This window comes from Ambystoma mexicanum, chromosome 13 (genome assembly GCF_040938575.1).
Source record: "Ambystoma mexicanum isolate Mex_15411 chromosome 13, UKY_AmexF1_1, whole genome shotgun sequence".
NCBI lineage: Eukaryota > Metazoa > Chordata > Amphibia > Caudata > Ambystomatidae > Ambystoma > Ambystoma mexicanum.
The window spans coordinates 670,582,040-670,606,445 of NC_090938.1; the positions used below are offsets into that span (position 1 = coordinate 670,582,040).

The 24,406-nt window shown below is 50.0% G+C and overlaps 1 protein-coding gene across 4 annotated transcripts in view; it reads left to right on the top strand.

Moving 5' to 3' along the window:
• The window catches only part of MLLT6 (MLLT6, PHD finger containing), a 1,444,709-nt gene that overhangs the window by 1,293,054 nt on the left and 127,249 nt on the right, over positions 1-24,406 (top strand). For all 4 annotated transcript variants that reach the window (XM_069634689.1, XM_069634688.1, XM_069634691.1 and 1 more), the window contains one exon: positions 11,572-11,660. In XM_069634689.1, the coding sequence (XP_069490790.1) occupies positions 11,572-11,660 (89 nt within the window). The remainder of the gene's footprint in view (positions 1-11,571; positions 11,661-24,406) is intronic.

The window sequence follows — 24,406 nt, forward strand, 5'->3', positions numbered from 1 at the left end:
TACCAGCCGACTTGACACTGCCTGTATTCGTCTCAAAGTAAGCAACTATCTCCTCCCTCATGTCCTCTATGAAGACTGGATCCCTGAGCGCTTCCGCCCTAAGGCGCCATGTTGGAATTCGCGCACGTGGGGGACAAAGCTGCCATCGCATGACCAAGGGCGAGTGGTCCGAAAGGACTCTCGCCCTGTAGTCTATCTGGTCACACTCCGCGACAACGTCTGGAGTGGCGAAAAAGTAATCCAGCCTTGTGTGTAGCTGGTGCGGGGCCGAGTAATGCGAATATTGCCTCACGCCAGGGTGTCTCGTCCTCCACACGTCTGCCAGGCCAAGGTCTACCAGCAGCGCCTGCAGTACCCGAGCCGCCGGGCTGGGCCTGACCACCCTGTCATCCGACCTGTCCTCCTTGGGGTTTAGTACACAATTAAAGTCCCCCCCCAAATCACCGGACCCCCCATCCCTTCACCAAGTCTAGTGATCAGTGTCCTAAAGTATGTCGCCGTGTCCCGGTTGGGAGCATAAGTATTTATAATACACACTACTTTATTTTCCACAAGCCCCCTTACCATGACCAGCCTCCCATCAGATTCCACAACCTCCCCAAGTAGCTTAAACGGGACATGTGGTGCAACCCAAACCAGCACACCTCTAGCATGGGCAGAATATGTAGATCCAACTACTGTCCCTCTCCACTTTCTCCCCACCAGTTCCAGTTTATCCCGTGTCAGATGCGTCTCCTGTAACAAGGCGACATCTATCTTTTGCCTTTTTAGGTACAACATGACCTTGTTCCGCTTAAGGTAGCTGTTAAGCCCTCTAACGTTCCACGTTAGTATCCTAAGGTCCCCCATGATTTATCAGTAGCTCCCTCCTCCCTCCCAGGTCTGCTCGCCGCCCCTCCCACCCCAAAGACCCCAATTCCCAGTTTCTCTCCCAGGCTCATATAAAAACTGACCCACCCCACCCCCCTAGCCCAACCAACTGCCCAGCTCCATCCCTGGATCTCAGGCATCCAGGGATGGAACCCAAGTAGAGAACCCGACAGGGTGTCACCCCACACACAGTGACTAACCTAAACTCAAACTGGGGTACAAAGAACAGCCCCCGGAGGCTCCCCTCCCGCACTTCCGTATCCGCGCACACAGACCATGTTCCAAAGTCCTAACGCATACACTACCATAACAAAGTCACATCGACTATATTCCAGTCCCAATATTCATAGCCCAACCGGGCCCGCAGCGTCACTTATCTCTTCCCGTTCCATCCACCGTCCGGTCATCTGGCTCCTGAGGACAGTTTTGTGCATCAAGCCATTCCATGGCCTCCTCCGGAGTGTCAAAGAACAGCATCTTAGTCTTGAAGAAAACCTTCAGTCTGGCCGGGTAAAGCAACATATACTTGTACCCTGCTGCCCGCAATCGCCTCTTGACCGCCCCAAAGTTCATGCGACTGCGCTGCACTTGCAAGGTGTAATCAGGGTAAGCATTAATGGTCACCTCTCCTCGCCGTATGGTGCCCCCCTTACGAAAGTGTTTGAGGATCCTTTCCCGATCCCGATAATTGAGGATCTTGGCGATCACAGGCCTAGGTGGGTTCCCCGGCGGTGGTCTCCTGATCAAGGCCCTGTGCGCCCTCTCCACCGCAAACCCCTGCGACAGGGCTCCCCCAGGGATCTCCTGCAGCAGCAAGTTCTCAATAAACTCCGTGGGATTCTGGCCTTCAGCCCCCTCCGGCAGGCCCACGATGCGAACGTTGTTTCTCCGGGCACGTCCTTCCGCCTCTTCAGCCCTACTTTCCAAGTTGCCCACCCGCTGCACCAGGGCATGGATATCACGTTTGTGTGCAGTGCAGTCCGCCACAGTAGGGCCCATCTCCCTTTCCAAAGTTTCCGTGCGCTCAGCCAGGGCTCGCACATCCTGCCTCAGGAGGTTAACGTCCTCCTGCACCGCCCCAACCTGTAGTTCCATAGCAGTTTTCAATTCGGCCACAGCAAGTTGGAGCTTGGTCTCCCACGTCGCCTTCAGATCCGCGATCGCGGCGAGGACCTCCTGGTTCGCCCCACTGGCGGCCATCTCCTTGGTCTGAGCCTTATCCTTGCTCCTGGCACCTTCCGGGCCGAGCGGCGTCTTGGCGTATTCGTCGAGCGTGGGCTGTTTATTCTTCGCCCTCAGAAGCTTGTTCGACATATCTCCAGTCAGGAGCGTCCTTCTGGCAGCGCTCCGGTCCAGGCCAGGGAGGCACTATGCTCATACGCCACAACTCAGTTGGGAGTCCCAGCTCGCCCACCAGTCTCAGGCACAGCTGTTGTCCGGCGCTCCCCCCAGATGGGCAGGGTCGCGCTGCCCCCTTCGTACCGCTGAGAGGGCGCCCGTATGCTGTGGTCCCGATCTACCGCTCCTTTGTCCCCTCGTCAAGCGGCGGCGGCCATTTTGTCGTCCGTTGAGGTCTCGCCATCAGCACTTCATTCGGCTCTTAAGTACACGTGCGCAAAACGAACCTGTGTAAAAATGTGTCCTCGCGTGCAGCAGCACTTCATGTACACAGTCTTCCCAATCTTCGCCAAATCACAGCGGTCCTTGCGCAGTGTCAGTCGGATTATGTGCGGATCAGCGGGAGCTCCCGTACAGGCACGTCTTTTCACATGGCTTCCAAGCCACACCCCCATAGCGGTGACCGCTGTTAGCGGTGATCGCTATTAGCAGTGACCGTAAAGCAGATCCGGAATTTACGCCATCGCACCGGAACGGGAAACCGCACGATGGCCATCTTTAAAAACACAATCCATTGCAATCCTCCACAACCAGTGCTCATCTGACCTCGAGACCTGGCACAAAACTTCACCCACATCCGCGCATCCCACACAATGCCGAAAGTTGTAAAACAATCTTGCGATCGGCTGCGGCAGGAGCGCTTCAGTAGGGAAGAGCTTACAATGTTGGCAGAAACGCTCCAGGAAAACGCGAACATCGTATTCTCCACCGAAATGAACAGACCGGCAATAGGACGGAAAAAGGCCATATGGGAACTTGTCGCACAACGGGTCAGTGCCGTAGGAACAACACCCCGCACCACCAAACAGTGCCGTAAAAGGTGGGACGACCTCCGTCTCCGTGTAAGGAGCATACTGTCGGCCAACCGAAACACGGGCATGGCAACTGGCGGAGGAGCACACTCTCCAATTAAAATGGAGCCGTGGGAGGAGATATATGCCACAACGATTAACATCGAGAGCATCGAGGGGGTCGGTGGAATGGAGAGAGGAGCCCCGACATCAGGTGACACAGGTAGGTGCCTCAAATTAAGCCATGCTAAACTCCCTGAAATCCACTTACATGGGAATCACAATGTTGCCCAATAGGGTTAACGCAACACATCAGCAGAAGACTGCCAACTTGCATCATTGACCTACACCCTGTACACATGCAGTATGCACACTCCAAAGTAGGCACCCACATTCCTGCATGCTCAACCCACCCAAAAGGGAGACAACCTGTATGTCACTGCCTCCAAAGTGCACCATCTATTCATCAAATTCATGGCAGTCATCACAATGCCTGCTCAATGTCCGCAGACCCATCAATAACACTTTCCCTCCTTTGCTGCACCACAGGCTCCCATTCGGACCCCGGCGAGGACGAGACTGGCACCACACATGCCAAGAAGACCAGGCCAGAGGCAACACCACACCAACCCTCCACCTCTGCTGGACCCCAAAAAAAAAAAACACAGCAGCCAAAATCGACTGCCACGACACAGCCCACGGCAGCGATGATCCCCAAGGCAAGCAGCATGGTACCACCAGCAACAGACATGCAACAACTGGTCGCCACTGAAGGGAATTTGTCTGCAGGAAGCAGTACAATTGGGGAGACTGCTGCCATTGCAGCCTGCTCTGATAGTGATGTGGGGAATGAGGAGGATGACACAGAATGTCCCCCCACTGCCCACCCTCATTCCCCCCACCTGTCCCCATGTAGGCTGCACGCTGATAACACACAGGGGCTATCCCCTGATAACTCCAGGCCAGCCACTCCCTGCCCAGTGGGAGGTGTGGTGGAGGGGAGTAGCCCAATGACCCCGCCAATTGCATCATTCAATGCCCCAAAATACCAACAGTCGCTGGACCAAATATTGACAAGGCAACACCAACTGTCCTCACTCCTCACGCAGCATGTGGCCGATTGTGGAGGTGCCAGTGCTGAAATGCTAAGATGTGCCGAGATTGTGGAGGCAGCCATCCAATCCTCCAGCAAGGACATCTGTGCTGAACTTGCTGCGGTGCGGCACTTGCTCTCTGAGCTCATACAGACAATGAGGGACATGCGTCATAGCGAGCAGCCGAGTACTTCCTCCGCTGCCAGTTCTGCCCCAAGCAGCCCTGTCCGCAGGCCGGCCAGGAACCTGCGGAGTACAGGCAGGGGTGCCCCGGGGGCCGGCAGATGGGTCTGCCAGTAGAGGCCACCCAGTGGATCAATTCCACATCAGGCACTTCGACACAGGGATCCACGCACTTTTGCGGGGAGTTGAGAGGGGAGGGGGGAGTAGGTGTGTTGGGGAGTTGAGGGGGGAGTGGATGTGTTAATTGAATTCACATTTACAATACAATTTTTTCTTGATCACAAGTCACATGTGTGGACATTGCGTATGTGTGATTTATTGGTGAACAGTCCACAGTGTCCATATCCAAGACACACACAGTGCCCCAATTGCCATCTCCATGTGACACCCCCCCATCCCTGTGTGCTAGAAACATTGGTTGATCAGAGTCCAACGCATTTCACGGCCCTCCTGTGCATCGCTGCCTCCCTGAGGTGCTGCCCCATCCCCACCCTCCTCATCCTCAGTTGGTTGCAGTTCTGCCTCAGAGGGCAGGGGCACATTTCGTTTGATGCACATATTGTGTAGCATGACACATGCCATGACGATCTTTGCCACCTTCTCATGGCGGTACAGGAGTGCCCCACCAGACCTGCTGAGGCAGCGCAACCGTGCCTTCAGTAGGCCGAATGCTTGCTCAATCACCACAAGGGTACGTGTATGTGCACGGTTGAAGTCCTCCTCGTGCTGGTTCTGTGGGTTCCAGACTGGTGTAAGGAGCCACCTCTTCAGGGGGATAGCCTGCATCATCTGTATGTGGGCAACAATGTATGTGTCAGTCATGACATCAAATTCCAAACATGACGTGCCACCATGGCATGCATCCAACTGTTACTTTGTACCACTTTTACATGCACAAATGGATTCACACTATGTGACCGGTATATGTGTATTCATCTCATGGACTGTTTTGCATGCCATCAACCAATGTATGCAGGGGGGTCAAGTGCCTTGTGAGTGCCCATCCACTGTGTTCGTTCATGGCGTTTGTTTTGGTGACCTGGCAGGTGTCCTGTGATATCAACGCTCTCATCATGGCCACATTGCTGTCAGCCTCATGATGACCCCACTGAGCACTACTAATGTTGATAGGGACATTTTTGGGGCCTCGGTGTCTGTGTAGTGGTGTATTGATGTATTTGTCCGTCATGTGCCTCCTTTGTGTGCAGTTATGGGGGACTGGCCTTTCAGTTGATGGTGTTGGTGCCGTGTATTGGCTAAAGTCATTGCATGTAGGTGCATTTCGTTGAAGTCAATGTGGTCCGAATCGGTACAATGCACTTGCAGATGGTTGTCATGGTTGGGACACACCTTCATTCACATGGTAGGGCTACTTGCATCGGGCATTATGTGTACAGGTGTCAGTTGACGTTTGTGCTGCTTTAGGGTATGAGCTGGCTCCATTGCCTCTGCTACTCGCAGCCAGGTAAAGTATGCATCATCCCCCCCCTCCTTTCAGCCAGGTAAAGTATGCATTGGTATGTCAATCACCTACCCACTTCACATTTCCATGGCCATGACATGAGACTCACTGAGTAGCCAGGATCTTGGCCCTGCATGTCGCTCCATGTAGCGTGGTATTGTGGAGTTCCTCAGGACCATTAAATTATGGGTTGATCCGGGGAATCGGGCACAACAATGTGTGATGATCCTGTTGGAGTCACAGACCATTTGCACGTTGATTGAGTGAAATAGTTTACGGTTGTGGTACGGTACCTCCATGGCCTGTGGGACCACCAATTCCACATGAGTGCAATCGATGGCACCAATGCAACCAGGTATGCCGGCTAGTGCATGGAAACCCACTTTGGTATTTGCAATCTCCTGGGCAGACCGTGGTAAGGAAATGTGGTTGTCTGTGTGCTTGAGGAGGGCATCGAGCACTTGGATCAGTATACGTGAGAATAATGGTTGTGAAATGCCATGCAAGTGCCCCACTGTGTGCTGGTAGGTGCCTGTGGCCAAGAAGTGGAGCACGGGCACTACCTTCAGTAGGGGGGGGTGGCGGTGGGTGTTTCTATCATGCTGACAATGTCGTTTTGTATCATGTCCACGATGGTGGTGATGGTGTCCCAGTCCAAACGGTACAAGGTATGGATCTGCTCAGCGGTGAGGTTGAATGGACTGGCTCGGATGCGTGGGATTGGGGGCTGCCTGCGTGGTGGCACTGGCTGTGCTGGTGGGGCTTGCTGGCCCTGCCTTGCCCTCCTTCTCCTCCTCCTGCGTCTCCTCTGTGCTGCCTGTTGTTGTTGTTGTTGTAGCACGTGCATTGCAATCAGGTCCTCCAGCCCCAACATTGCTAGTCGTGTTGGAATCATTGTGGAGTGTGACTGGGTGTGGGAAGGGGGTGGGGTGTGCTCTTTTTGTACTTGGTGAGTCTGTATTGCCTCCACCTGTGCTGATTCTGTGCACCTGTGGCAGCTGGGAACACTGCACATGGCCATTTACGGTTGGTTCGCGATGGCGGATTTAGCACCATTGCGGTAAGGTACTTAACGGCCTTTGCGATGGCGTTAAGAGCATGTCCGCTTGGTTCATGATTTGCCTACCTTTTCGCGATGGCAGAACTTACGGCGTGGAAGGTCGCATGCGCGCGAACTTGGTGCTGTTACCGGCACCGTTAACTATGATGGTGCTAATAGCACTTTCATGGGTCATGATCGGACCTAGCAGAAAACGATGCCGGTAATCATTTACTGGCATCGTTTTTCGCTTACCGCCGGGGTCGTAATGAGGGCCACGGTCTATACCCGGCTCTGAGAGGCTGAGCCATTCAGTGCAGGGTGTGGCTTGGGACTACTTTACCTGAGAGGCAGGTAACGGTTAAGGTGACTATTTGCCTAGAACTACTTGCAAGGCTATTTAAACCGCACCCTGCAAACTGAACACGCTTCGCATTATTCTGCACTCCTGCAGCGTAACGCTCACCCTGTCAGTTCAGCTCTTGCTTCTCTTCAGCCACGCCCGTCCAGAGTCTTCTATCCATCGGCACCTGTGAAAAGAGTAGAACAGGAGTTATTAAAGCATTGAAGGCCTTACCTGTAGAACATCCTGGCCTCGCCTTCTGCTTACCCGCGGACCGCTGCATCTGTAGAAGAGCAGAACAGAAGATACCCTCTTGGGTAGCTACTCACCTGGGGTTGGCCTCCTCCAGTAACTCTATCGAGCAGTTCTTCATCATTCTGCATTGCGCCGCAACTCGACACCGTCAAGTAACTCCGTCGAGCGGTTCTTCCATCTTCTTCCTGGAATTGCGCCGCACCTGCCGAACAGAAAAGACAAAGCAGGTTAGTCGCTCACAGCAAAGGAAAGTTAAATAAAGCGAACAAGTAGCGCGCCCCGCATAGTGCTATACTCACCGGCAAGGATCCTGCTCATCATTGTCAGGAGAGTCAACCCATCATCCGAAAGCCGCTTAACGCCGCGCCTGAAAGACAAGAACGAACATTAGTTACTTTGAGCAGAAAGACTTAAGGCAGCTATTCCAAGGAGTTATTGGGATAGAGACTTACCTGCTTACTCCCGTCCTCCCACTTCAGCAACCTCCATCGGATCAGTGAAGTAACTTGATCTTGGAAAGACTGAGAAGGAAATCGGAAGGAGGTGAAAACCAAAACCAGCTCCATTCAGTTGGCTAATATCTTATTTCGACTTGCAGGCGAACATCTCTTGAGGCGAGAACGAAGGGAAGACGCGGGCTACCACCCTCATTTAAGCAGCGCAACACCAGTGCAGAAATCATCCTTCGGACACGAGCATGCCCCCGTGGAGACCAGGTGAGCGTGACAGGTGGCCCAATAAGTTTTACACTTATGCGGTGGGCTAATCGTTGGTAATTCCATAATTACACCTGGGCTGGGTGTGGAGCCAACTGAGGCAAGCCCATTCCCAGCCCTATCCTTCAGAGAAGGCTGACGCACGCACGCATGCAAGCACGCACGTGCTCTTGCTCCTTCGGAGACGGGGGTAAGAGCTAAGGAAGGAACAGGGAGCAGAACATGTGCGAGAGGAGCAGGAAGGAGAAAGTGGTTGGGAGGTAGGGAGCAAAATACCAATTGGAGGAAGAACGGAGAAGAACCACCGGGAGGAAGGCAATCAATCAAAAGAAAAGTAGGTGTTGCAGAGTGCAAAGGCCAGGAAGATGAATGAAGCAAGCCAGTTAGAAACAGAAATACCAAAGGCTAGGGAGTGCTATCAGGAGGCGGAGAGGAGAAAGGGTGGTTAGCAAAGTCCAGAAAACCAAACCAACATAGTTTTTCCCAAGCCAAGAAGGCCTATTACCAAAGATGGATCTTGTAAGACCTACAATGTAGAGGGGCCAAAGAAGGACTGAGCTGATTGAACCCCTTGTTGACCTAGGTCTAAAATATGTCGGGGCCCACATCCCTGAACACCAGTGGATAAGTGAGGTTAGTCAGTAGCCATAGACCAGATCATGTGGATTTGGCAAGTCTACCAAAAACAGTAAAGAACAATTAACCAATAAAGAGACTCAACCCAGGCAACTGCATTCTAGCCAGAACTGTAGCCTAGACCTGGTGGCATTGACAAGTCCACCATCTACACTAAAACACTTGCCTAGTAGTCCAGTGCCTTTAGTGCTAACCCACAGGCTACCTTGTGTACCTGAGACCAGTGGGTGTCCCAACAGTCCAGCCTGGGTTCAAAAGGCCCGAGGCCCAGAAGGGAAACCAAGACAGTGAGTGGCTCCAACAAGAGTAAATCCAAGAAAAGCATACATCCCTAAAGCACACATTTTAAACACTGATTTGTACAGAGTTGGTAGTCTCAATGTGAGGGCACTTACACTTAAACACACAAAGCTGTTCAAATCAATGAAACATGAGATACTGTAAACAGTAAAGTGAAAGAAGAATGTTTTAAAATCAATAACCACATAATTTGACTCATAAATATGTGCTTCCCTACCTGTCTCAAAATAATCAAAGTTCCAGGTAAGTACCTTAGAGGGGAGATGGAAGTCTTAAAATCCTTCTAGAACATGCTTTGGCAGAGCCAATTGGTTGGTGAAGTAGAGCAACGTTGAAGTTAACAGGTCAGAAGGAATTTTAGGGTACTCCTTCAATCTACCACACTGGGGCTTTACCCATGATCAAAGTCAGGCAAGAGTTAGTGGACTTTATGCCCATACAATCCCTACAGCGCCCTTTACTCTGATTTTCAGAGTGATCACCCATAGAGTATTCAGAATCGCTGGAGAAACTTACTTCTGCTGGTCCATTAGGAGGTTCACGGATTGCAGGGGCCTAGGTTGAAGATGCTGTTGGGATTGGGTCCAGCTAAGCGACCATTCCACATTCCAGTAGGCCGGTTAGAACAGACTTCTAGCTGGACAGGCCAATTACGTCAGGAGAGCAGCCGTCACAGGTCCTGTGACATGAAGAGACTTACCAGACACACAGGCCGCATTCCTTCTGGGAAGGAGCTTGACTCCTCTATAGTACTAAGATTTTACAATGCCTAGGATCTGACATTACAAATCTATCCAGCTAATATTTAATTGCGCCTTACATTTAGACAATAACTACCTTCTTCAGTGCTTGCCCATGTCTGTGTATGTCACTATATTTGCATGAGAAAGCCTTCCCAGTGTCCCGTCTCCCCCCTAGTCCATAATAGTACCTTAAAGAGGTCTTGCCTAACTCTAAAGCGCTAGGGGGTATAGGAGGACCATTGTTCCATCCCAACAATAGTAACCAAAGCCCTGTCTGTAAGAGGAACCAGTTTTATCGCCTGTACCTTGAATAGAGACAGGATCCCCCAAAAAAGAGCTGGGGACCCGATCTGACAAAGTGGAGGAGAGGATGGTAGAGGCAAGGGAAGAGGAAGACTGAACCACGTGGAGACTACGGATAGGAGCCGTGGGTTGCTGAAAAGATGCTTCCAGGTGTCCTGGAACAGAGCCAAACGGCCCCTCACAGGTGAGCTTTGTTCCCAGACCCAGACGTCATTGCTTCGTGGCACCAGAGGAGGGGAAGAGGAAAACCCTGTGCAACGTCCTCTGCTGCTTCCTTCTGCTGTCGCTGGGCGACCTGTCGGGCCTATGCGTACCGTGGTCTCTGAACCCCTCGAAGCAGGAGAATGTTCAGGTTTTGAACTCGGTCCTACCCTGGGATTGAGGAAAGGATTTCTGAACTGCCTTTGCCAGGATGCCCAAGGACTTGGCGGTTTGAGGGGATGTTTTCTTCTTTGTCATCGGTGGACGAATGAAAAAGGTCCACACCTACGAAGGGCAGTGCACCCACGCTTTTCTTCTCATCTCGATCCCAAGGCACAGCCCTCTACTGGCTGTGTTGGTGTGGAAACCCAAGACCCCATGAGGTCCTGCGCAATGTCCCGGGGCATCTGCCAGACCGGCCTTGAAGTGGGCTTGTTTGTCCGAAGGGAGGTCGGGCCAAAATTCCCCTAGCTCCCGCCACAGCTTCTGGTTAGCCGCAGCCAAGATGGCATCTGTGTTGGCCTGACGCGGATGTAGTCCTGAGATGGAGTAACCACGCTTTTCCCAACTGAAGGCGGCTCCCGTGGAGGAAGACTACAAAGACGATAATTTAGAATATAGCGAGGCCGCGGCCACCAGGACAGAGGATGTTAGGCTTTGGGCCAAGGAAAAGGGTGCAATTATGCATGTACTGCTCCATGCAGACTGAGCCCCCACACCCCCTCTGGAGTGTCTGTCTCTGGCGTTACCCTTTTGTCGCCCCCCCCAGTCCCCTATCCCCTTAACAGGGTCTAACGCATGACCCAATCACAGTATGTTCTAAGCCGTGTTTATTTATATTATCTATCTTTCAGGTTATAATCCATGAATCACGCCTTGTATTGGAGTACATCATTCAATGTTAAAGCTCACTGAGCATGAATAAAAACATTTTGGAAAAATAATTCTTAGAAATTTGTGATTTGGGTTAAAACCAAACAAATTATGTGCCTACTGTAATGTAAAAATAATGTATTTTCAAATAAATTTTGGTTTGGGTCTACACTATGTGACTGAGCAGGACGGTTTATTGTCCAGGAAGTTCTTAGGAATGCGAAGAGAAGATAACCCATTTTCTTTAAAGTCTTATTTATTGGAGTCACTTTATTTCATGTTGCACCCATATTTTCCCAACAATCTATCTCCCTTCTATTCCAATATATTCAGCATGGCATTAACTGATTTCTTCTGTTTTCAGCTGTTAACCACGACTCACTGAGCATCAGTAAAAGCCCTTCCTGTAAAAGCAGCTTCCGGACAGAGAACTCCCTCTCTGCGTCTTCCGAGGTACTTTGCATGTACAAGACTGGTGACAGAAAGTTCCCCTGTGCAAGCCCTACAAGGAATCTTATTTCCCCAAACCAAAGTTTAGCACTGTCCCGTAATGAGAGCTGGCTAAGGTGAAAGGTGGTGGGTAAATGTTCTTTTCCCTTTCAATTAGTCCATATCAGTTGTATAGTAGTAAAAGAGCAGCAAAAGACTAAAGTGACCAGATCAAGTTGCAAAATGCTAATTTTGGCTAGAAAAGGTGGATATCGAAAAGCTTTGCTTATGTTCTATTGAATAAACAGAGTTGGAATAAAGCAGATGGAAAACAACTTGTTTGTTAAAGAACTAGATAGCATCCGGGCACTGACTGGAATGAGTGGTGGAGGGGTACAGAGCGGGTGGTAGTGTTATAGGAGCGTGGGTTAAGTCATGTCCAGTGAAAGATGGGGAACATGCATACATAAATACATTCAAGTATAAGTAGATGTGCAATGCCAAACTCATACATACAAACATCTAGGGCAGAATTGGTACTTTATCTGGATAAAGGTCTCTGTGGGCCAATATGGACGCTCCGCCCATCTCCACAGTCCAGCGTGTCCCCTCCTCCATCTTGTTTCCATCTGTCTTTGCTTTCTCCCTTTCACTCTTTTTCACCTTTTCCCCTGCTTTCTCACTTCGATCTCTGCTTACTGACCCCCCTCCTCCATCTTTTCTCCATCTGTCTTTTTCTCTTTTCTCACACTATTTTTGCCAGCTTTCTCAATCCGATCCTCTGCTCTGTGTTTGGATGTCCCACCCGTCACCTGCAACCAGGACGGTATTTCCAACAGCGGGTCCTGTGCATTCCGTCCTGGCCTTTGGTAAGGTGAGTGCCCCTCTGTCCCCTCCTCCATCTTGTCTAAATCTGTCTGTTTTCTCTCTTTTCACAAACTCACTCAGCTTTCTCACTCTGCTTCTTCTCCCTCCCACCCCTGCCTTCCTCCTCCCAGATTGGCTAGTTTTGCCTGCCTTCTGCCCTTATGAGGGCAGCAACGCATAGTGCAAACCCCACCATTTGGATTGGTTAAATTACAACTCTGCCCTCCCCCGCTTGCAAAGCAGCCAGCCTGCTGGGTCTCCCTTTCTCCACCTCCCTTCCTCTGCCACGGCTTCCTGATGGGCCAGGGAAGGTCATTCCTGACCTCCACTCAGGGCAGACTTGCCCGGGCAGCACTTGGCAAAGGGCCCCAAGGCAAAGGGCAGCTCCTACATAAGCAGCTCCAGATCGTGCATGCCAGTGTCAGCCAGGGAAGCCAGAGGTCGTCAACCAGCAGCGACTGACACGGTTCGTGTGGTGCGGACAGGGGGCGCAGCAATCACTGAACCCCACCTCTTATTACTTCTTCAAACTAAAGCTTGCATACAGACAACACTGTGTTAGTCCACCACAACTAGGCAGACTGTGTAGCTTAGCCACCTGTGTGTCCTCACTGTGGCAGTTAGCTATATCTTGCATCTAGTCGAGGCAGGGAGAACAACCATTACTGCTCCCCTTTGGGCTGCCACAACGCTCTTGGTGTCTAGCGGCTTTAATGTGATGAACAGGGCATGTAATGGGTTGGTGATCATATCCTACCATTCTGTTAGCTAGCCATTCTTGATAAGCCTCTGACTACCCACCTACAGCGTCCATCACCAATTATCCTATTCCCCCAAGCACTCTGCCTCCCTAGGTCCATCAGCCATAGTCAGCATTTAACACACTTGTACAAGGAAGCCACCATGCAACCAGCCTCATTGTGTACGTTAACCACACTTTGCATTGTGCCAATGATGTTGGCCACGCACAGTTTGCATTGGAGCATGCAGGGATGGGTGGGATATTATTTTGAATTGACTAACATACGCCACATCCACACAAAATTGCAAAGATAATCACTCATCTCGTCTAGATAGAACTGTGAAGATAACCTTGCATCAAATCTAGATAGAATTGTGAAGATTAGCATACTTCCACGTGACTGAAGACCACAAAATCGAACCCTAGTGTATTTAAAATACTATCTTCTAACAGACCTCTGACGTCTTCTTTGTTTTTGTCCATGCCTTCTGAGCAAGAGTTTCGTTCTTTAACACAATTTGTATCCAATGTCTGCTCACCCCATCCTGCTAAAACCTTGGCTTCTTGGCTCATCCAGTCTCACCTTTCTGAGATCTGCTTCTGTATTTCAATTGTTTTTTTGTTTTTTTTAACTGTGACACACTGGAAAAGAGGCCTTGTGGAATCTGCTTAGATCACATGCTGTGCATAGGCCGACTTCTAGTGGAAGCTGCAGAGTATTACAGTTTTTTTCGAAACTCGAAAAAAAGGGACATAGACAGGGCGTGCCAGTAATACTATCCATAGTGTGACGTCCACTGTACCCATGATGCCTCACGTGTCGAGGTCCCTCAGATTGTTTTTTCCGCCATTCTACACAGACACGTATTGCAGAGTTCCTCTTTCGGCGTAAGCCATTGACTATGTAAATTATCAATAGTATTTCTTTCTTTCTTTTCTGTGACCTGAACATCACGCAGGTGAAGACAAAAAAACTGCCCGTCAAAGGACTAACGCGATGGACTGTTCGACTTTGGAAGGCCGCCCCGCGCCTCGGCCAGGCAGTAGGGAGAGAGGGGGGAGGTCATTTTAGGATGTATATACCCCCCTTCCTACACTTTTTTCACCCAGCTGCCATAACCTGTAATTATGGAAAATACCCCTTTTAAATTCGGCCCCAAGTGTAATCGTAAATTCCTGTGGGTAGACAAACGTTTAGTTTGTAACGTGTTTTCCAAGAGACCATGTCGAAACGTCTTGTCGAGCGTGCAGGCTCTTCAAGCCAAAGACGTTAAAGGACCGCTCCACAAAGCGCTTGGCCCGCTACACCAGGCAGCTCGAGGCCATGGAGGTAGAAGGCGCCTTTAGTGATGGTAGCTCCAGCTACTCAAGCACAGGCCCGGGACCCCGTAGGACAGGCCGGCGGCCATGTTATGGGGCCTACACCTGGCGGAGGAAGCGCTACAAGGGGACTCACCACTAAGCACATAAGCCCGGGTCGAGACTCGACACATGGGTCGAGTGAGCGACAATCTTCGACACCCAGGGAAAGGTCCGCTGAGTCCTGGTTCTCTGGGCAATCTCGCTCGAGATCGCCACACGACTGGGCCCAACGGTCGAAAGACGGCAAGGGTGTCGCTCGCAAAACTCCCTCCGAAAGTCGATCAATAACGTGCGAGGCCTCGGCCCTACCCGCATCTGAAATTCGACGCTCGGCGTCAGATAAGGTAGCAGCCCCCAAGAAGTCAGTTAAACACTCCTCTGAGCCCCGCGGTGTGGCGGTGGTGTGGGTAACAACACAAGAATTCCTGAAAAACACCTCATAGGGATAAAAACCCTCTTACGGATAAAACCCCTCAGAAGGAAAAGCCTAAAGAATCCAGACCCATAGAGAAACCTAGAGAATCTAGCCCTACATTTCATAAGGAATAATCTAAGATGGTACCTCCCACAGATGAGGATTTAGGACTTTCCCCTCAATCTGTTGTAATCCCAAATTCCAAAGAATGGTCTTCAAAAGACATTGACAGAGTGTTGAGAAGAATTACCTTTATGGCCAATTTTTACGAAAGGAACCCCGATTGATTTGAGTTTCCACTCCACTCCCCCCACCATGGCTCCTTGTGGTTCACATGCCATTGCTTTACCTACTCAACACCCTTCCAAGAGGTCTCGTTAAATTGTTATAGATCTCTATGACCCGGAATCAGACCAAGAAGATCTCTTTTGTAGAGGCAGCTGACCCTCAGTTTATTGACGACGATACAGCAGACCCTTATGAGGATGACGAGGACCAAGAGGCTGACCAAGAAGCCAATATGTACTTTATAGACTCCCCTCTTAATCAAGACACTCCAGTGATCGATTCTCCTATTGAGAAACAACCCCTTCTTAACGAAGTGCTAGCCATGGCGGCAGAGCACTTTCAGATTGACGACCAGGAGGATAAGGTCTTTGCAGAACGAATCCTGGGGGACAAGAGAACAGTAGCACAGTTTATCCCGATACTGAAGTCCGTGCAGCGCAGAATTCAACCATCTTTAGAAGCACCTAACCTCACACGGGCTGTAAACCCTTGTGTAGAGAAATTATTCAGACCTGCACCTTCAGACCCATTATATATTAGAGGGCAGCTGAAGCTAGACTCATTAGTTGTGACTACAACTAGAAAAAGGCTCCACCCGACAAGGAGAGCAAAAAAAAAAATCTACGGCATGGGTAGAAAAGTCGCCTCCTCTGCGGTTTATCAAACCAGAATAGCAAACAATGCAACGCTTTTGGTCAGTTACAACTGCCACAAGTGGGAAGAAATGTCAGCTTTATTTTCATCTGCCCCAGAGCCACTAAAGTCCCAGCTAGCACATATGGCTGCAGATGGGAGGGCGGTCTCTACCTGTCTTCTTAAGGCCAACTTTGATGCAGTGGACAATGGCGGAAGTCATTGTGCAGGGGATTGTTATTAAGAGGCATGCATGACTGTGCCAGTCAGGTTTCAGACCAGAGACACAGGCCACCCTAATAAACATGCCTGTTGAACCAAATGTGCTCTTCGGTAAGGCCGTCGACGACGCCCTTAAGACTGCACAATTAAATCTTTAGGTCCACTCACCAACAAGCCTCCCGGGCAGAGGGGTAATGGCAATTTTCGCCGTTTTTGAGGCCAAAACTCTCAACGAGGATCCAGCTACAATCAAGGCCAGGGTTCCTCCTTGGGAAATAACCAAGGCAATCCTCCCAGTGCTATCCTAGAGGACAACGCATGGGTCGTGGTCGGGGAATAGGCCCTGCTCGAGGTGGTACGCCACCTGCAAAGCAGTAGGTGCCCTCCCATGCTTCTCCAGTGGAGGCTGCGTTTCCAGCTTCACCGACGCATGGGAGGGAATTGCCTCAGACAGATGGGTGATGTCCACAGTAGCAGGCGGATACTAGATAGAACTTATCCAACGTCCCCACGACCACCCACCACGACAGAAGACACGCTCAGAAGAACATAAGCGTATCCTTCTCGAATAGATAGCCACAGTTCCATTAATGGACACCATCGAAGTCGTCCCGGCCAACCAGGTAAACGCAGGTATTTATTCAACTTCTCTAACAATGCGCCCAGTATTAGATTTGAACCCTGCAAATAAGTATGACAAGCCACAAAAGTTCTGCATGACTACGCTACAAGAGGTAATTCCTCTACTAAAAAAGGGGGATTGCATGGCAACACTGGATATGAAAGATGCCTATTTTCATATTTCAATGTTCCAAGCGCACAGACGATTCTTGCATTTCAAGATGGCGAACCAGCACTACCAATAAAAGGTGCTGCCCATCGGAATAGCCTCTCTCCAAGGGTATTCACAAAGGTACTGGCGGTGGTGGCAGCGCACCTGCGCAGGGAGGCAATCCCAGTGTACCCTTACCTGAACGACTGGCTCATTACAGGGGAATCCCCCCTAATTTGCAGACAAAAAATTCAAAGAACAATCAACCTCCTCTTTCAATTGGGCTTCTCCATCAACGAGAAAGTCAAGCCTAGTGCCAAGCATTTCAAAACAGTTCCTAGAAGCTGTCCTAATGACAGAAGAGGGGTTGCTCTTTGCGTCAGAGGAAAGAGTAAAACATTTGTTACTGCAGGCCGGCCGCCAGATGAGGGTGCGCAAAGCTATGCGTTTAATAGGCATGATGGCATCTTGCATTTACCTGGTTCCTCATGCGCGCCTGCACATGCGACCCATGCAGGAGTGGTTGGCGAAACAGTGGTCTCAGGCAAGTGATCAGCGGGACGATCTAGTGGTCGTTTCGCCAACGCTAGTACAAAATATTTGCTGGTGGTCAAGGGAAAATCTAACAAGAGGGAAACCCTTCTACGATCCAGAGGTGCAGGTGGTTGTCACGATGGACGCCTCACTGGCAGGGTTGGGGGCTCACTACCTTCACCACACAGCTCAGGGCCTGTGGTCTTGCAATGTAGCTCAGAACCACATCAATCTGCTGGAACTCCTGGCAGTATTCAAAACCCTTTAGGCATTCGTGGCACAACTGATCAAAGCATCGGGAATAATCTCTTGCCTCAATAATTCTTGCAAAGCTGATGAAGTCATCAGTATGGATCTCCCCGGTCTCAGTAACATGCAAGAGTGGCTCAACAGCCAATGGTGTCAGGCCAGCAGACAATGGGATGATCTAGTGGTTGTCTCGGCAGCCCTCGTTCTCTCTGCAGTAGTGGTCGAGAGAAAACCTCTTACAGGGGAAAACCTTTACCACCCCCACAGCAGAAGCCACTCTCACCACAGATGCATCTCTCACGGGGTGGGGGGCTCACCACCTTCATCACACAGCATTTGGTCCCCAGCATTAGCATCCAACCACATAAACCTGTTGGAGTTTATCAGTGTTCAAAGCCCTGAAGGCTTTTCAAACACAACTACAGGGGAAAACAGTACTAGTCCTCATGGACAGCAACAAAGCCATGTATTACCTGAGCGAACAGCGGGGCACACACTCTCTAAGGCTATCCAAACTGTCTCAGAACATAAGGGAGTGGGCTCTCAAACACAAGATGTTCCTCCTGTCTCAACACATTCCAGGGGAACTCAATCTTCTGGTAGACGTGCTCAGCAGAGACTTCCCACTACCTACAGAGTACGGATGCCGATTACATGAAGACATTGTCTCCAACGACTTTGCGGAATGGGGCTTCCTAGAGATCGACTTGTTCGCCACTTTGGAGCACGCACAATGCCCAGATTACGCCTGTAGGTACCCCAGAACCGCTCCAAGAGGAACGGTCTCTGGATAACATGGTCAGGGAAATTTGTCTATGCTTCAACCCCACCCCCCCCCCCCCAACTCCCCTACTCAACAAGAAAGTGCACGAGATGCACCTGGAACCAGTCGCTATGATTCTGGTGGCCCCAATGTGGGTCCGCCAACCCTGGTTTCCCATCTGATGGCGATGTCAATCTCTCCTCCAATGAAGCTGCCTTGCCCATACAACATGCTATCACAAGACATAGGGGAAACACTCCATCCATGCCGGCAAACTCTCAATTTACCGGCCTGGGTCCAGAAGTCATAGAGTTCGGGCACCTCCAACTTCCTCAGAGATGCATGGACATACTTAAAGATGCAAGAAAACCTAACACCAGACATTGCTACTCCAATAAATGGAAGCACTTTGCCATCTGGTGCAATTCCAAGAGCATCAATCCCATAGACTGCTCACCGACACATATTGTCCTTTACCTGACTCACCTACTTGACTCAGGTCTGGTTTTTAATTCCCTGAAGGTCCACCTAACTGCACTTTCAGCTTATACTACGTCCCAAAAGAAGGTGTTGTGGTGGAAGATCCCAGTAATCAAGGCTTTTATGGAAGGGGATAAAAACTTCATCCCCCTATCTCAAACCCAGCTCCCGGTTGGGACCTAAATGTGGTATTAACTAGACTAATGGGATCTCCCTTTGAACCTATGCATAAGGCTAGCCTTAAAGCACTCACTTAAAAGACTGCCTTCCTAGGGGCAATCACTTCAATAAGAAGAGTTAGTGAACTACAGGCCCTTTCAGTTCAAGACCCATTTGTCACAATTCACAAAGACAAGGTTGTTCTGCGCACTCGCCCACGGTTTGCGCCTAAATTCATTTCAAAATTCCATGCGACCAAATCAATAGAACTACCCACCTTCTTCCAGAACCCCACTAACGTGGCAGAAAGAAGCCTACACACACTTGATGTGCGCAGAGCAATCATATATTATCTGGAAAAGACTAAACCACCAAGGAAATAAAAAACAGTTTTTCGTTTCAGCGGGGGCTAGTAGAGAAGGGGACTGTCTCTAAATCAGCCATCTAAAATTGGATTGTAAACTGCATCACACTCTGCTACACGCTTAAGACTTGTGAGTATTAGAAGATGCAAGCAACTCTACAGCAAGAGGTAAGTTCTCTTCGACTTTGTACAGTACCTTTTTAAAATGAAGAAAAGATGCAGCAGATGACTCCTGTTCCTGTACAGCTCTGCAGATCTCTCTTTGCCTGGGCCTCAGTCGAGGGGATAAGAGGGAGGACGTCAGGGGACTCCTGCACTACACTGGGACGGTCAAAACTTGCAACCGGCAAACTTCACTTTCAGTGGCTGTTCAGTGTTAAGCTCCTCGCGTCTACCGCAAATAGAAACATTGCGGTTCCTGGCTGTCGAGATGGACTTTCCTTGCTTCTGGGGTCCTGCCCAATGTTGAGGGTGCTCAGGCGCAGTAAGTCCTGCTTCCTGGGAGTCCGGAGGATATTCCTGGAGCTCTTGGCCAACTTAAAAGCAACGCACACAAACTGGTGTTCCTCTCCCTGGCTCTATAGTTTCCAGCAGCAACTCTATGGAAATTCAACCAGCTCCGAGATGGATGCCCAGGTGGCTTACTTTGGAGTTGATTGGTCCCACCAACTCAAGGGTAGAAGTTGTCCTTGCAGGGGCTTCTCTGTCGATGCAAACTTGGCATTTCGGCACTGCAGCAGGGCTTCACCGGGCAAACCAACAGTCCAGGAGTTGCAGCAGGCGTCCTCTTCAAGTTCTTCTTCGGCTCCTTCGTCCATTGGTCGACTCTGCCTTCCAAGCCAAAAGACTTGCGTTTTATACAGTTCTCTCCCTTTCATTCCAGCCTAGCTGTCACTTACCCAGCAGGGTGGCTGGCCTTGCCAGACACTTAGCCAGCCAATCATCTCAGAGTGCATTTGGGTCTCCTAGGAGACTAAGCACAGGGAGGTTCGGGCACCTCCCTCACTTCTTGCCTAGCCCAGACACCCTGGAGGCAGAGGCGGGCTTCACTCGTGAATCCCGCCAAAGGCAAAACAAAAAAAGGGACCAAACCTGGTTTGGGGCGCAGAGTAAATCTCAAGAAGGACCTTTCCACAAAGATGGCAAAAAAAAAGACCAGGGCAATTTTGACAAGAATGGCACCCTTGGGTGCTTTACTGCTATTGCGAACGCAGCCCGTGGTAAATGCACACCACAGTAGTAAAAACGAAACCACTGTCACCAGCCATTCAGTGAGGAAAGGGTAACATGAAAATGTTACTTGAGAAGTTAGAAAAAAGGAGATACCAGGTAACCCCTCCACCACCCTATTGTAAGATAGTGTGTGTGCTGGGTCTAGAAAGTTACAAATGCAAGTAAAGTCAATGTCACTTTACTGCTCTAGGAAACAGTAGTTTATCCCAGAGAAGGTATTTAAACCTTGTGGAATCTAGAGACTTCCCTGTGTCACTGCACTAAAGGTGCTGTGTGCCACAATGTAAAAGATGATGCCTATGGAGTTTGTCAGACTCCACAACCAAAAGAAAGTGTTCAGAAATCACATTAAAATAAATGAGAGTGTGGAGGAAAGGGTCTCGCTCTCTCCAGGTTAAAAAAATCAAGTCCTCCAAATCCAGCAAAGTTGCTGGGGGTCTCTAAGGTAGAGGGAATTGGCACATTTCTGAGAATTCTCCTTAACAATTAACTTGTCACTTTTTGTTTATATATAGGTATGTATTAAAATGTGCACCATATTTTAAATCGTCTAATTTTGATACCTAAAAACAATGAACTTTATTCAGGATTGATGTTTTTAAATTAGTCTATTCATGTATATAGATTGGTGCATAATTGTTACAAGGACAAACTTACCTTTAATGGCTGGTGGTAGTGAACCTTTTTATTAATTCGGTGCACCTTTACCGCACAGCCCAGGCAAAGGCAACCAAAATGGCCCCTGTTTAATTTTTTCACCATTTTAGTGTTCCTTGTCCTTTCTTGTTCCTTCCCCTGACCTCCAGAGTGGGAATTTCTTTTGTGCGATTTTTTTTTTTTTTCTTCGGCGGGAGTCCTGTGTACTCCCTGCCCATCCTCCAGAGTGTCTGTGAAGGCAGGAAGCGAGTGAGGAGTCCATACCTCTCCTGTCCTTTGTCTTCCAGCGTGAGTGTGAGAATCCAGTTCAAACCGGGTGGCTGGCTGTCCTGAAAGGATTGCCAAACCCCCTAAATTTGAATTTTGCAAGGCTGTTTGATTGACTGGGTGCCTGCATAAAAGTCTGACCCTGGAAGCTGAAGAGGTAGTCCACCACTGGACCAAAACCAAAGAGCAGTGGTCTTCAAACTTTTTGACCCCGAGCCCCCCCTAAGAATAATTTCTCCGGCCCAGGCCCCCCCTATACACATGTACTCCAAAATGTTACTCGGTTGCGAACGGTTATCGCGCGCTGGAGTATAATGGTGCCCCCAACGAAGGAGTGCATGCCACACACCACGTTGTTTCAAAATCATTGCTTGCAATGATTCAAATCAGATGAGGACAAATATTTGTGAACAAAGCATTCCGATTATTTTGCTATAATACAGAGGACTCGACTAAAAATAGTGTTGGGTATTTATTTCACACAAACGAAAACACCCAATATTGCTGTCCTGTAGTAACATTTGCTATGCAAGTGCTGTAACAATTTGTTTCTGAAGTACAACAACGTACTGTCAATGCTGTCACTAGCAAGTTGGACAGTGGCTACTGGAGAACTAGTGTGAAGGGTGGGCCTGCCTTTCACATATTGGGTTCAATTTTTCCAATAGCCAACCGCAGGCTTTCTTCCACCTCCAGCTTTGACCGATATTTTGTCTTTAGGGCTGCAAGTGCAGAAACACCCCATGCAAAAAAGGGTCAGAAATATGGGGTGGGGAAAAAAGGAGGGGAGATTTTAAAAAAGCAAAAATTCAACAAAAAACTTTCTGAAAAGCTTGGGAGTGGGGGAGGGAAACCCCACACAAAAATGGGTCCGAAACACTGGTTGGATAAAATACATTGGTACAAGTCTCAGAAGAATTACTATTCAGATCATGCAGGCCCAGTTCTAATTTCTTTTTGCAGTGTGGCCCCGGACTAGGTTGCAGGTGATAATGTGCCCCCCCCTGGGTTGCCCTTGATGATGCGTATGTCCCGTCCCCCCGGTCACCCGTGATGTGGCATCAAGCAATGCAGCGCCATACAGTGATAGAAATCAGATGGGCAGTTAGTAGTGCAAGAGGACAGCTTTGTGGGGAGGTCAGGCAACTAAAAGCAGATTGGAGCTTTACCCACAAATACAGGATATGAGAATCCAAAGGAGATGGGTTTGCAGTGAGAGGTGGCATACGGCATGAAGAAAATGGGGCCTTGTGAAATCCATACTGGCAAGGGGTGGTGGTGGCGGATGGCGGAGCTCTCAGATTTGGGAAAAATGGAACGGTCGCGCAATCTAACCAGGAACGAGGAGGGCAAGCATTGACTAGGGGTCCATAGATAGCTTGCGTTTAGGGGAGGAGAAAGGAAATGAGCTTAGTGTAGTAGTTGAATTTGCAGTAGTGACAGATGTGGTATTACATACCATTTGGGGATTTTCCCTAGAGCCAAGAACCTTAGTTATGGCCAAGTGCCATCAGTTTGTAGGAGAGGCTTTGCCGAAAGGAGTATCAACCTCAGAATTGGGAAAGAAAAAAGGTACCACCAAAAGTTGAAAAACATTCTCCAAAAGTCAGTAAATCATCTGTCAAACAGGACCAACACTGAAAACGAACCTGACTTCATATCCAGAGAAATAAATTTCAAGCTGCAAGTTACTACCAGGCATGAGAAGTCACTCACCACTTCAATTCGCCAAATGCACACCATATATATACTCCCCATGATCACTCGCTATTGGCGGGTGAAGGTTGAGAGCCCTGGTTTAACCAACACATTTTTTCCAGAACGAGGAGCATTGCGCAAGCTAGGGATCCAATGGATGACTGGAAACACAGCCATGGCAAATGAAGCAGGACCGGTGCTGCATTAACAACGCGGCTCCCCCATGGCAGATTGCTGGGCTCCAGCAATCTGCCATGGGGGAGCCGCGTTGTTAAAAAAAAAACACCAGCAGAGCAGTTCCGGTCCCCCGCTCGCCTCCTCTCCTCCATGCATGCCCCCCAATGTGGGGGATGCAGGGAGAGAGGGGCGCAGGGGGACCGGTGCTGCATTAACAACGCGGCTCCCCCAGGGCAGATTGCTGGGCTCCAGCAATCTGCCATGGGGGAGCCGCGTTGTAAAAAAAAAACACCAACAGAGCAGTTCCGGTCCCCCGCTCGCCTCCTCTCCCCCATGCATGCCCCCCAATGTGGGGGATGCAGGGAGAGAGGGGCGCAGGGGGACCGGTGCTGCATTAATAACGCGGCTCCCCCATGGCAGATTTCCACGGGGGAGCTTTGTTAAACATAAAGCGGAACGAGTCACTTACCTCGGACTCGTCGGCGGCGGCAGCAGCAGCAGCAACAACAACAGGGAACACAGGACACCACAACGCAGCCTGGACGCGCGATCCAAATGCAGGAAAGCGCGCGTCCAGGCTGCGTTTATTTCCTGTTTCCATGGCCACGCCCCCACCACATCGCACTGGCTGAGCATGTGCATGGGAGCCAGTGGCTCCCCATTGCACATGCTCAGTTCAGTGCGGCCAAAAAAAAAAAAAAGCGTTACTCGTTTTCTTTTCTTTTGGAAGGCATCACGCGCCCCCCCAGGCATGGTGGCGCGCCCCCCAAGGGGGGCGCGCCCCACAGATTGAAGACCTCTGCCAAAGAGGAATATAAAGAAAAGCTGGCTTAGGCGATTTCCAGCTACCTGAGAGCCTGCTGTCTAACGGGAGCCTGCTGTTGCCCT